The sequence below is a fragment of the Budorcas taxicolor genome, chromosome 2, assembly GCF_023091745.1.
Source record: "Budorcas taxicolor isolate Tak-1 chromosome 2, Takin1.1, whole genome shotgun sequence".
NCBI classification, from domain to species: Eukaryota; Metazoa; Chordata; class Mammalia; order Artiodactyla; family Bovidae; genus Budorcas; species Budorcas taxicolor.
Window position 1 is genome coordinate 174,205,646 of NC_068911.1, and position 14,211 is coordinate 174,219,856.

Here is a 14,211-nt window from a genome sequence, read left to right on the forward strand (position 1 = left end):
TTATTGTAAATTATAAATTTTTATTTTTTAATTTTAACCTCAGAATGTTTGATAAGTTCTAAGTTTAAATTAACACCTGATTTGTTATACTCTCAAGTGATACATCAGTATTAATCCCTTTAAAAAAAAATACAGTAACTTCTAGGTATTTATATAACATAATAGAGGAGAGAAACAAACACCAACAACCGCAAATAAAACTAAAAAAAGATAAAATCTCTTAGACAGGACGTGTTAACCAGCGCACTATGCGAGTGATGCAACAGACAGCAGATGGGGCCTGAAACAAGCGCTTCATCTTTAAAAGGTGCAGAACTAAAAGAACTGGTGCGGTGAGTGGGCCTGGAGCTGGTGCTGCAAATACAGAAAACATTTTAAAGAGAAGAACTAGTAAAAGTCCAAAGTCAAGAGGAGTTAATGAAATGCCTTTAAAGGCAGAAGATATGAAATATTAACTAAGATTCTACTTTTGTCTGGTCTTGCAAAACAAAAGGGTATTCCTGATTGGTCTGGGTATCTTCAGCAGGACTCATGAAGGGATGTTAGTGAGAATTTTTAAAGATGTTTGAAGCTCTGAGAACAGTACCATAGATCCAGCAATCTTTCCAGGTCACAGGGACAATTGTATTACCTTAGAATCTCTTCATAGCCTTTTCTCACAACATTCTTTTGAGTACAGGGCTCAATAACTAAACAATAGGCATTTAGGCCTTTTCTTTTTGACTTTAGACTACATTTTACATTTGTTCACCAGAAAGACCCTCTTCAACACAGATACACACCATGACAGTTTTATCAGAATGTATCTAACCATAAAGTAAGTGGCACAATTTAGCTAGAATAATTTCTGAACCGTTCTACCTCTAAATTCTGAATCAGAGTTACCAGTGAGAGGTTTGGTTCTTTGGGTTTGACTTTTGTATGTTTTCTCCAATTGTTCATTTTCTCCAACTTTCCAACTGCCTTACATAGCCATTATCCTTCTACCCTCCTTCTTTACTTTCCTCCTATATGTACAGATGCACACAAGAAGCAAGTCAGTACCATTATGTATGTATATGTCTGTGTGTAAACGTGTATATGCACATATACACATACTAAAATACATAAGGCCAATAGCAGAGTATAAACCAAAGACATCAAAAACATTGCAGAACGGAGTAAATTCATTTATTCTAAGATAAAACAAAACTGTGGTTAGTTACTACAACTCACCAGATGGTTCCTCGGGCTCACTTTCATTTTCTTCCTCAGGTGGGGCTTGAGGGGGTGGTGGAGGAAGCTTCTTTTCCTTCTCTGCTTTAGCGTTTCTCTCTTCTTCTGAATAATACTCATCTTCTGAGAGGTTGGCCAAACTTTCATCCATCTCTCTGTACTCTACCTAGATGGAGATTATACCAGGGAAAGCTAAATACAGTGGACATCTAAAGTCAGAAACTCAATTTGGAACTGTAAATAAATGTGAATTGCTTTCTATCTTCAATTTTAAAAGGAAATAATCAAATAACAAAGAACAGGTGAGCTCCTAACAGATAACTGTTAAAACAAAATATCTCATGAAACAATCTTTTGTCAGTTCAGATTTAGCCCAAACTAACTTTCACATCATAGTACTGAAATTCAAATTAATGACTCTGAGGCTCTCTACAACTAAAAACTGTGTTTGTGCGTGCATTTGTATGTACATATATGTTACGTTCACATACTGGAAGTTTCAACAAAAGACTAAAATAGTCCTCAGTCAGACAAAAATATAGTCAACTAGAATAACAAGTCCGTCCAATGCCAATCTGTATTTTTAACTACTGTTCCATAGGAAATAGGAAACAAAATAGGAAAACAGCAAAAGAATTTCAGAAACCAAATCGGAGGTGTGGATGGTGGGCAGGGAATAAAAGCTGCAAATGGCAATAGTCAAAAACAATAAAAAGGTACATTTGCTTAAAGAAACAAAACACTGGTGACTGAAGAGAGTTGAATGATTAGAGCAAAGAATCCTTATGAACACAAACTAAGAAGCAAGTCATGGGGAAATGGAGACTACAAGCCTTACTACTAATTTATACTGGTTATATAAAGAGGAAACCCAGTCATAAGTAGGAAGAGGAAGCAGTCCTACTGAATGTTTTATTGTGGGGTAGAGCAACTTAGGATAGCAAGGATTATTATGGATCTCTCTGTTAAAATGTGTAATGTGGTATTACAAACCACATTCAGTTTGAACCGAACTCGTTCAGTTCAGTCGCATCCAACTCTTTGTGACCCCATGGACTGCAGCAAAACAGGCTTCCCTGTCCATCACCAACTCCTGGAGCTTGCTCAAACTCATGTCCATCAAGTTGGTGATGCCATCCAACCATCTCATCCTCTGTTGTTCCCTTCTGTTTCTGCTTTCAATCTTTCCCAGCACCAGGGTCTTTTCAGATCAGTCATCTTTTTGCATAAGGTGGCCAAAGTACTGGAGTTTCAGCTTCAGCATCAGTCCTTCCCATGAATATTCAGGACTGATTTCCTTTAGGATGGACTGGTTTGATTTCCCTACAGTCCAAGGGACTCTCAAGAGTCTTCTCCTACACCACAGTTCAAAAGCACCAAATCTTTGGCGCTCAGCTTTCTTTACAGTTCAACTCTCACATCCATACATGACTATTGGAAAAACCATAGCTTTAAAAAAAGACTAAAATAGTCCTCAGTCAAAGAAAAATATAGTCAACTAGAACAACAAGTCTGTCTAGTCTCAATCTGTACTTCTAATTACTATTCCATAGGAAACAGGAAAAAACCTTGGAACACTGTCAAACCATCATTTTGACTCCCATCCCAATAAAGATTTCAAGAAGCCACAGAAACAACAGCTCTCTATCCTGGACTCAATGAAAAGACAAAATGAATAAAATAAACAATTTACTGGCTGTGGAGACAGGGCAAGGACAACGTGGCTTCCACATAAAACACAGCTAACTTATTAGGCTTCTGAAATGCAAAATCCTGTGGATCAGAGAAGGTATAATCTATTTTAATTTTTAAATATCTCTGAAATAGCTCCAGATGGCTGGCTGCTATTATCTTTTTTTTTTTTAATGACATGACCACAGATTTTGGGAGTCAGTAGCTAGGGGGTAGAGATAAAAGTTTTACTGATAACATGGACTGGATTAGAAAATGGAAACAATTATGGATAAATTGAACAGTTTTGATGTGCTCTAAGAATCTTATTTAACACATGAATCTACCTATCAAACACTAAACATCGAGAACACAGCGTAGTGGAGAAAGTGATTGTAAATGAGTCTCTCTGTCCTTAATAAGCTGAAACTCTAGTGGCAAACAAAATAAACTTGATCAGGTAAACATCTCATAGAGATTTTACATTAAAATCTCCCAGAAATGTAGATACTTGGCTTAAAGTTCAACATTCAGAAAACTAAGATCATGGCATCTAGTCCCATTGCTTCATGGCAAATAGATGGGGAAACAATGGAACAGTGGCTATTTTTTGAGGCTCCAAAATCACTGCAGATGGTGACTGCAGCCATGAAATTAAAAGACGCATACTCCTTGGAAGGAAAGTTATAACCAACCTAGACAGCATATTAAAAAGCAGAGACATTACTTTGCCAACAAAGGTCCATCTAGTCAAGGCTATGGTTTTTCCAGTGGTCATGTATAGATGTGACAGTTGGACTATGAAGAAAGCTGAGTGCTGAAGAATTGATGTTTTTGAACTGTGGTGTTGAATTCTTGAGAGTCCCTTGGATAGCAAAGAGGTCCAACCAGTCCATCCTAAAGGAAATCAGTCCTGAGTGTTCATTGGAAGGACTGATGTTGAAGCTGAAACTCCAATACTCTGGTCACCTGATGCGAAGAGCTGACTCATTTGAAAAGACCATAAAGCTGGGAAAGATTGAGGGCAGGAGGAGAAGGGGATGACTGAGGATGAGATGGTTGGATGGCATCACCTACTTGATGGACATGGGTTTGGGTGGGCTCTGGGAGTTGGTGATGGATAGGGAGGCCTGGCATGCTGCGATTCATGGGGTCGCAAAGAGCTGGACACGACTGAGTGACTGAACTGAACTGAAACTTTATTCTATTTGACTGAGGATGTGAGAGCTGGACTATAAAGAAAGCTGAGTGCCGAAGAATTGATGTTTTTGAACTGTGGTGTTGGATTCTTAAGAGTCCCTTGGATGGACTTGCTGGAGTCCCTTGGAGAGTCCCTTATTTCTGACTCTGTGCGACTCCATGGAGTATAGCCTGCCAGGCTCCTCTGTTGATGGGATTCTCCAGACAAGATTACTGGAGTGGGTTGCCATGCCCTCCTCCAGGGAATCTTCCCAATCCAGGGATCAAACCCACATTTCTTAAGTCTTCTGCACCGGCAGGTTGGTTCTTTACCAGTGGCACCAACTCAGAAGACTGAATGCTCTGAACACAAAGGATTGGGAATCTTTTATCCCTAAGTAAAATTCTCTGCTTATTTAACTTGTATGTAGAGTACATTATGTGAAATGCCGGGCTGGATGAAGAACAAGCTGGAAACAAGGTTATTGGAAGAAATATCAATAACCTCAGATATGCAGATGACATCACCCTTATAGCAGAAAGCAAAGAGGAACTAAAGAGCCTCTCAATGAAGGTGAAATAGGAGAGTGAAAATGATGGCTTAAAACTCAACATTCAAAAAACTAAGATCATGGAATCTGATCCCATCACTTCATGGCAAATAGATGGGTAAACACAGGAAACAGTGACAGACTTTATTTTCTACGGCTCCAAAATCACTGCAGATGGTGAATGCACCCATGAAATTAAAAGACCCTTGCTCCTTGAAAGAAAAGCTATGACAAAACCTAAACAGTGTATTAAAAAGCAGAGACATTACTTTGGGGACAAAGGTCCATCTAGTCAAAGCTATGGTTTTTCCAGTAGTCATGTATGGATGTGAGAGTTGGACCATAAACAAGGCTGGGCCCTGAAGAATCAATGCTTCTGAACTGTGGTGTTAAGAGAAGACTCCTGAGAGTCCCTTGGACAGCAAGGAGATCAAACCAGTCAATCCTAAAGGAAATCAGTCCTGTATATCCACTGGAGGGACTGATGCTGAGGATGATACTCTAATACTTTAGCCACTCGATGCGAAGAGCCAACTCACTGGAAAACACAGATGCTGGGAAAGATCGAAGGCAGGAGGAGAAGGGGCTGACAGAAAAGGACAAGATGGTTGGATGACATCACCGACTCAGTGAACATGAGTCTGCACAAGCTCTGGGAATGGTGAAGGACAGGGAAGTCCATGGGATCACAAAGAGCTGGACACAACTGAGAGACTGAGCAACAACAGAGGTTGTTCTATTGTTGTTCTATTGTAGTCATGTATGGATGTGAGAGTTGGACCATAAAGAAGGCTGAGCAACAACAGAACAACCTCTATTGTTGTTCAGAGGTTCTACAACTACTTATAATCAAGGACAAAAGATGTCCCAAGAGGCAGATATGAGTCAGCAGGGTACTTGTTCTTACCTGTACACCCATGACTCTCAAATTTACATCTTTAGTCTCTCCTCTCTTCCACACCCTTGCTAGAGTGATTCATTCACTTCCTAATCACCTTAAAGCTCATCTTTTGTTTTAACAGTTTTTCCTTGTAATTCACCTAGGACACAACTGCCAGATTAATTTTTCTAAATATGTTATATTTCACATAGTTTAACAGATGAATGCCCAAAATGTCTTAGCAGCATAAGAACTCTCTGGCTCTAGCTAGTCAAACTTACCTCTAATCATTTTCTAACATACTAGTCAAAATCATCCCTAAATTCCCTAAAAGCTACCCTCACCTTTTTCTGTAAATCCAATACCTAAAATCCAAAGGACACCTCCTCTGCAAATCACTCCCTAAGTCTTCCACACTCACAGGTATATCTTTCCCTTCTTTAAATTCTCATAGTACTTACCCTTCCTAATCTAGCAAAATCGTCTGGTAGAATTTTCTGTGGTAATGGTAAAGTTGTGCATCTGTGCTTCCAATAAGGTAGCACTAACCGTGGCTACTGAGCACTTGTTACTGTTTTTAGTTGCTTAGTAGTGTCTGAATTTCATGACCCCATAGAGTGTAGCAACCAGGCTCCTCTATCCATGGGATTTCCCAGGCAAGAATACTGGAGTAGGTTGCCATTTTCTTCTCCAGGGGATCTTTCTGACCCAGGGATCAAACCTGCATCTCCTGTATTGGCAGGTAGGTTCTTTACCACTGAGCCACCAGGGAAGCCCCTCACCATGTGGCTACTTAGGATTAAATTAAAATTAAAAATTCAGTTTCCTCAATCTACTAGCTGGAGAAGGCAATGGTAACCCACCCCAGTGTTCTTGCCTGGAGAATCCCAGGGATGGGGGAGCCTAGTGGGCTGCCATATATGGGGTCACAGAGAGTTGAACACGACTGAAGCAACTTAGCAGCAGCAGCAATCTACTAGCCACATGTTAAGTGCTCAATAGCCACAAGTGCCCAGTGGCTACTATACTGCACAGTACAGATCTCTACAACCTAGACACAACTCTATACAACACTCTGACTACAATCCCTCCAACTTAGCTTGCTCCTAGAAAAATCTCACTTGCAATTAAATTCTTTTGCCCATTGTTCCCAACATTCAGTTGTCCACTCTGGATTTCTGTCTGCTTTTCAGACCACTTTCTATTATATTCCAAGCATTTCTCAACTCCTTTTCTCAGCTGGTAGCACTTAATCACTGGGTACCTACTTACTTATGCCAGACACTGAAATAAGCATTTTGTTTACATTATATATAAACCTCATAATGTTATAGATAGGATTTATTTTCCTGAGGAAAGGGAATCAATCACAGGAGGATGAGTTAATTCCAGAAGTCCACCTTTTCCAGACTACTATAAAAAATTCTGTCCTTTCTCAAGGCTCAGCTCAAGGACGTCATTCCTTAAGCTGTGTGTTGTTCCCAAAGCCTCAGTCCAACCCAACAGTTTCAAACCTTAGTTTGCCATGTTAGTATACACATTCAGAGGTAAATTTACTCTGAAACTAATGAAACCTGAGCATTAGGGAACTTCAATTGCCTGGATTCCTTCCAATACAATACCCTAAACTTAATTTCAGTTACATAATTATATATACATTTACTTCTTTATATAATTATATATTATGTATATATAATTTTAAAATCCCCCCAGAAAAACTGAATAAAATCCCAAGCAAAAAAATACAGATATATATCCCCTGGATAAATCTCAGAACTCTTGAAGCAAGGCCTATTTACACTGGACTCAGCTTACATTTTACCCCTTTATGGACACTCTACCCCTTGAGGTCTGTTTTCTCTGGCTCCCAAGACTAGCTATGAATACATAGGTCAGCTTCCCCAGTTCTTTACTTTCTAGGTGCTCTCCAAATACACACAACCCATTTTTCTTTTGGGAGCTTCAGAGCTAATCACAAAGGAAAATTAAAACAAACACAGGAGAATTACAAAGACAGAACTCTTATAGCATGACCCAAATTAATCTACAGATTCAACATGATACCAACCAGAATTTCAGCTGCCTTTTTTGCAGAAATGACAAATTGATCCTAAAATTTGTATGGAAATGCAAGAGATACATGGCCAAAACAATCTTGAAAAAGAATAGAGTTGGAGAACTCACACTTCCTGATTTCAAAACATATTGTCAACCTATAGTAATCAGGGCAGTGTGTTGCTTGCGTAAGAACAGAAATGTAGAACAATGGGATAGAACTGAGAGTTCAAAAATAAACTCACACTTATAGTCAATCAACAAGAGTGTCAACCATTCACAGGGAGACAGAATAGCTTCAACAAATTGTGTTGGGACAAGTAGATATACACAGGCAAAAGAATGAAGCTGAACTTCTACCTAATGCCATCTACAAAAATTAACTCCAAAATTATCATTGACCTAAAAGAGTTAAAACTATAAAACTGTTAGAAGAAAACACAGGAGTAAATCTTTATGACATTGAATTAGGCAACAGTTCCTTAGATGGAACACTAGAAGCAAAAGGGACAAAAGAAAAAATATTAATAAATTGGAAACCAAAATTAAAACTTCTGTAATCACCATAAATATAGAACTTGAACGACTCAACAATAAAAATACAACACAATTTAAAGATGAGCCAAGGAGGGATTCCCTGGTGGCTCAGTGATAAAGAAGTGTTAGTCACTCAGTCATATCCAACTGTTAGTGACCCCATGGACTATAGTCCTGCCCAGGCTCCTCTGTCCATGGAACTCTCCAGGCAACAAAACTGGAGTAGGTTGCCTTTTCCTTCTCCAGGAGATCTTCCTGACCCAGCGATCAAACCTGGGTCTCCTGCACTGCAGACAGATTCTTTATTGTCTGAGCCACCAGGGAAGCTCTCAGTGATATTAAAAAAAAAATAAAAAATTCCACCTGCCAACACAGAATGCATGGGTTCAATCCCTAATCCTGGAGATCCCACATGCCCTGGAGCAACTAGGCCCTGGGCCACAACTACTGACCTGCGCTCTAGAGCCTGGGGGCCACAATTACTGAGCCCATGTGCCGCAACTAATGAAGCCTGTGTGCCCTAGAGGCCATGCTCTGCAACAAGAGATGCCGCTGCAATGAGAAGCGTGTGCACCACAACTAGAGGGTAGTCCCTGCTCGGTTCAGTTCAGTTGCTCAGTCGTATCCGACTGCGCATCCCCATGGACTGCACGACAGGTCTCCCTGTCCAACACCAATTCCTGGAGTTTACTCAAACTCATGTCCATTGAGTTGGTGATGCCATCCAAACATCTCATCCTCTGTTGTTCCCTTCTTCTCCTGCTTTCAATATTCCCCAGCATCAGGGTCTTTTAAAATGAGTCAGTTCTTTGCATCAGGTAGCCCCCGCTAGCTGCAACTAGAGAAAAGCCCTTCCAGCAATGAAGACCCAACACAGCCAAAAATAAACAAACAAACAGAAAAAGAGCCAATTATAGAAAGACAACTTTCACCAAAAAGGATATACAAATGGCCAATAAGTATACGGGAAAATACTCAAGACAACATTTTTAGCTTACATATTAAAAAACCACAATGAGATACCACTTCACATCCACTAGAATGGCTATAAATAAAAAGACAACATCAAGTGTAAACAGGATTGGAGAAATTAGGACTCTCAAATATCGATAGCGGAAAAGTAAAATGATGAGGCTGCTATGGAAAACTGTTTGGCAGCTCCTCAAAAAGTTAAATAGTCCATGCTTGCTAAGTCGTATCCCCTACAACCCAGTAATTCCACTCCTAGGTATCAAATCCAAGAGAACCAAAAACATTCACACAGGGCTTCCCTGGTGGTCCAGAAGTTAAGAATCCGTCTGCCAATGCAGAGCACACAGGCTTGATCCCTGGTTCAGAAGATCCCACATTCCTCGGAGCAACTAAGCCTGGCACCACACTGCTGAGGCTGTGCACCTAGAGACCATGCTCCAAGAGAGGAGCCACCACAATAAGCAGCCCAGGCGCTGCAACTAGAGAAAGCCCATGTGTGGCAACGAAGACCCAGCAGAGTCAAACATAAATTAAAAAAAAAAAATTCACAGAAAAAACTTCACACATGTTCACAGCAGCAATACTCAATAATAGTCAAAAAGTGGAAACACCCCAAATGTCTATAAAATGATGAATGGATAAACAAAACATGCTATATTTGTACACTGGAATATTATTTGGCCAGTGAACTATTAAGTTCTGAATGGAAGTACAACAAGGATGAACTCTGAAAACATGCTAAAGCCAGACACAAAAGGCCAAATATTATATGGCTCCATTTACATAAACCGTCCTTTTTCTAGGCAAATCCACAGTGACAGAAATGAGTTATTGCCAGGCGGCTGGGGTTAAGGAGGGATGGGGAATGCCTGCTAATGTTACAAGTGTCTTTAGCGGATGATGAAACATCCTAAAATTGACTGTTGTGCTGGTTGCCAACTTTGTGAATATGATAAAAATCACTGGATAGACTCAAAAATGGTAAATTTATTGTTTGTGAATTCCCTCAATAAAATTTTTTTTAATCTCATCTTCTGGTTTTCTGGCTACATTATCTATTGAAATAGTAAAATCAAAACCCAGTTGGGCTTCTGCCCTCTATTTCATTTCAGAGTTGGAAGTTGCCAACCTGTGCTTTGGTTAAACCTCAAGACATCCCTAGGGCAGGGTATTCTTGGTGAGAGAGCTCTCACAACTGGGCAATTTATTCTGAGGGCTCTCAGTATGGGCAATACTCAAGAAGCTCCTCATACACACTGAACTGGTACATCCATTGAAATTATAGATATAATATGCATAAGTTACATGATTTACATATTTAGTTACTTAGAACTATATTTTCAGTTTTTTCAACTGTACGGTGAAATCCCAGAAACGGCCCACGTCTGAAGTCTGCGCTCTAGCACTGCCCCAGTGCGCTGCTCACTGCTGGTGTCCCATGTGGTCCTTTGTTTCAGAGGCTGATGATACCCTACCCTGTTCTAAGTGTAGGGTTCATATTCCAGTTCCACCACTAACTTAGCTTTCTGACTCTGGACAAGTTGCTTAAATTGGGAGCTTCAGCTTACTCATTCATGAAATGAAGCTAGCAACACCTGCCAGTTACTATTACTTTAACAAACATAAAAATGCTGGTCATGCTTTGAACACAGCATCTGGCACCCAGAATTGTGAGCCAAATATTGTCTGTATATACTGTCCTTGTAACCGTGCCTTGACTAATTGATATTAATCAGCTTCCTCATCTGTAAAAATCCACATCAAAAGATCGCTGATAGAATAAAAAGGGGAAAACTCGCTAGCACAGAGCAAAGTGCTAAAAAAAAAAAAAAAAAAAAGAAAGTTCCTTCCCCCACCCTCCCGATCTCTCCGGCTAAGACAATTTCTATACCATCATCCTACAGCCTCAATGTGCTCCCAGCTGAAACACATAAATATCGCCGAGCAGCTTCCAGACACATCGGTGAATGTCCCAGACAAGGCCAACCACGACACCACGTCAGGGAGCCTTTTTTTTTCCCCCAGTCAAGAAAACGAAAAGGTGGACGAGAAATATATGAGTGAAAAGACTCCCCTCCGGGATCCCCCTTTTCCTGGGACGGCCAGGGCCCTGCACAAAGCCGCGTTCACCTCAGGCAAACACCTTCCCTTCTCTCACCCCACCCAGTCAGTCAGCCGGGAGGTGGGTGGAGGTCGGCGACCGGAGGTCGGGGTGGGCGTGGGGCTCAAGGCCCAAGCCCCGGCTCGCGGAGGTGGGGTGGGGGTGATGCGGCCTGGACAACCTCAGGGGAGCTAGCCACCGGGATTCTGTGGTTCGAGGGTGGGGGGTCGGGCCTCACCTTCGCCCGCTTGCGCCGGCTGGTCCGTCGCCCCTCCGGTGTCTCTGCGATTCCCGTTTCCATGGGGGTCGCAGACCCAGGGACGGCGGTAGGCCCGGCTTGAGGCCCGGCGGACCCCGGCGGCTCGGCCAGGCCGCCGGGGGGCGAGGCCCGCGGGGGCTCCTTCTTGCGGGGAGTGCGCTCTCCAGCCGCCCCCGGCCCCGCCTCGCCAGGGCCGGACAGGCCCGCGGGCGGTGCGGCCACCTCAGAGCCGTTCTCCGCGCCACCCGCTACCCCCGCACCGGCCTCCGACCCGGCAGCCGCCGCCGCCGCCGCCGCCGCCGCGGCAGCCGCTGCCTTCTTCCCAGACAACATGTCGGGCCGCCTGGCCGCTGACGGCCGTAGGGGCCGCCCGGTCTGTCGGTCCGTGGGTCCCGAAGCCGCCTCGCCTCACTTCACACAGTCCGCGCGCTGCCAACCGCCGCCGCGTACGCACGAGCTGCGCGCGCTCCCGCCGCGCCCGGACAATAAGGCCCCGGACGCCCCCGGCCCCGCCCTCCCCGCTGCCATAGAGTGCCGTCCTCGAGGCTAGAGCGGCGCCACGGCAAAGTGCGCGAAGCTTTCCTAGAGCGTCTCCTTAGCTGTCGGGATCTGTCCCGGGACGGTTCTCGTTCTAGGGCTTCTGGGCCAGACCGTACATCCGAGGGCGACCATTTCCTCCAGAGGCTTGCATGTGTTTATAAATTCATTCGTTCATTTACTCATTCATTAGTTCAACTAGTATTAATATGCTTAGTACGTGACAGGAGTTTAATTATGAAGTTCTTGCTTTCAAAGAGTTTACAGTCCGTCCAGTGAGGGGAAGACCCTGAAATGTAGCTGGTAGATCATCTTATTTACTAGTCATAATTGTCCTGCTTGGATGGACTGGCAAATCTTGGAAAGCAAATGAATTTCATGGTAATAAAATGGACAAAAGTTAGGAAATCCACAATGAGTCCAAATGGAATTGTCATTCCTTACTGGACTTCGTACATACTCTTCCTTCTATGTGGACCCCTCCACACACGTGTGCACTTTCGCACTTGCACCTATGCTCCTCACACTCCTATGCTCCCGATCCCCTTTGCACATGACAGCTTTCCACTCCAGGTTAATTGTAATGTCGGCCCAGATCGCTAGTCAGTTCAGTCGCTCAGTCGTGTCCAACTCTTTGTGACCCCATGGACTGCAGCACGCCAGGCTTCCCTGTCCATCACCACCTCCAGGAGCTTGCTCAAACTCATGTCCGTTGGGTCGGTGGTGCCATCCAACCATCTCATCCTCTGTCGTCCCCTTCTCCTCCTGCCTTCAATCTTTCCCAGCTTCAAGATCTTTTCCAATGAGTCAGTTCTTCCCATCAGGTGGCCAAAGTATTGGAGCTACAGCATCAGTCCTTCAATGAATATTCAGGACTGATTTCTTTTAGGATGGACTGGTTGGATCTCCTTGCAGTCCAAGAGACTCTCACGAGTCTTCTCCAAAACCACAGTTCAAAAGCACCAGTTCTTCACCACTCAACTGTCTTTGTAGTCCAACTCTCACATCCATACATAACTGGATGGAAAAACCATAGCTTTGACTATATAGACCTTTATTGGTAAAGTAATGTCTCTGCTTTTTAATATGCTGTCTGGTGGAGGTGGTGTATTCTTTTAATTCTTCCAGGAATACTTCATTGACCTAACAATGAAACAGGCCTTGTGTTCTTCAAGCTTATTTCCATCAGGACACAGAGTTATCATTGCTTTTCTTATAAGTTTGTGTCTTCAAAGTATAATTTTCAAAAAATGATTCTATTTGCATGATGTTCAAGAACTAGTCCAAATGACCTCTAGTGATAGAATCTAATCAGTGGTTGCCTGAAATGAGGGTGGGGTTTGACTTCAAAAGAGCTGTAAAGAACTTGCTGGCAGTGATGGAAATGGTTTATATCTTGACTGGAGTATGTACGCATGAGTCAAAACTCATTGAACTATACATGTAAAATAGGTATATTTTATTTTATGTTGATTGTTAAAGAAGTTGATTTTTTTTTACTAAGTAGATAGAAAAAAATCAAGTTCAGGAAAATTAAGTTCAGGGAAACTAAAGCTATGCCAGAAAGAGAATCATAGTACAGCATCTGGTCCCATGAAATGATGGGACCAGATGCCATGATCTTAGTTTTCTGAATGTTGAGTTTTAAGCCCGCTTTTTCACTCTCCTCTTTCACTTTCATCAAGAGGCTCTTTAGTTCTTCTTCACTTTCTGCCATGAGGGTGGTGTCATCTACATATCTGAGGTTACTGATCTTTCCCCCCTAGAATCTTGATTCCAGCTTGTGATTCATCCAGCCCATCATTTCTCATGATGTACTCTGCATATGGTAACCCACTCCAGTACTCTTGCCTGGAAAATCCCATGGGCGGAGGAGCCTGGTAGGCTGCAGTCCATGGGATCGCTGAGTCGGACATGACTGAGGGGCTTCACTTTCACTCTTCACTTTCATGCATTGGAGAAGGACATGGCAACCCACTCTAGTGTTCTTGCCTGGAGAATCCCAGGGATGGAGGAGCCTGATGGGCTGCCGTCTATGTGGTCGCACAGAGTCGGACACAACTGAAGCGACTTAGCAGCAGCAGCAACTCTGCATATAAGTTACTATTTAGATAAGGTATAAGGTGAAGTTGCTCAGTCATGTCCGACTCTTTGCGACCCCACTGACTGTAGCCTACCAGGCTCTTCCATCCATGGGATTTCCAGGCAAGAGTACTGGAGTGGGTTGCCATTTCCTTCTCCAGGGGATCTTCCC

At 42.7% G+C, this 14,211-nt stretch overlaps 1 protein-coding gene across 2 annotated transcripts in view; it reads right to left on the reverse strand.

Annotated features, from left to right (window-relative positions):
- KDM1A (lysine demethylase 1A) overlaps window positions 1-11,851 on the reverse strand; it is a 63,206-nt gene extending 51,355 nt beyond the window's left edge. For both annotated transcript variants that reach the window (XM_052635733.1, XM_052635732.1), the window contains exons 1-2: window positions 11,400-11,851; window positions 1,216-1,381 (exon numbers count right to left, since the gene is read on the reverse strand). In XM_052635733.1, coding sequence (XP_052491693.1) covers window positions 1,216-1,381; window positions 11,400-11,753 — 520 coding nt within the window. In that variant the 5' untranslated portion in view covers window positions 11,754-11,851. The remainder of the gene's footprint in view (window positions 1-1,215; window positions 1,382-11,399) is intronic.
- Window positions 11,852-14,211: the final 2,360 nt, after the last annotated feature.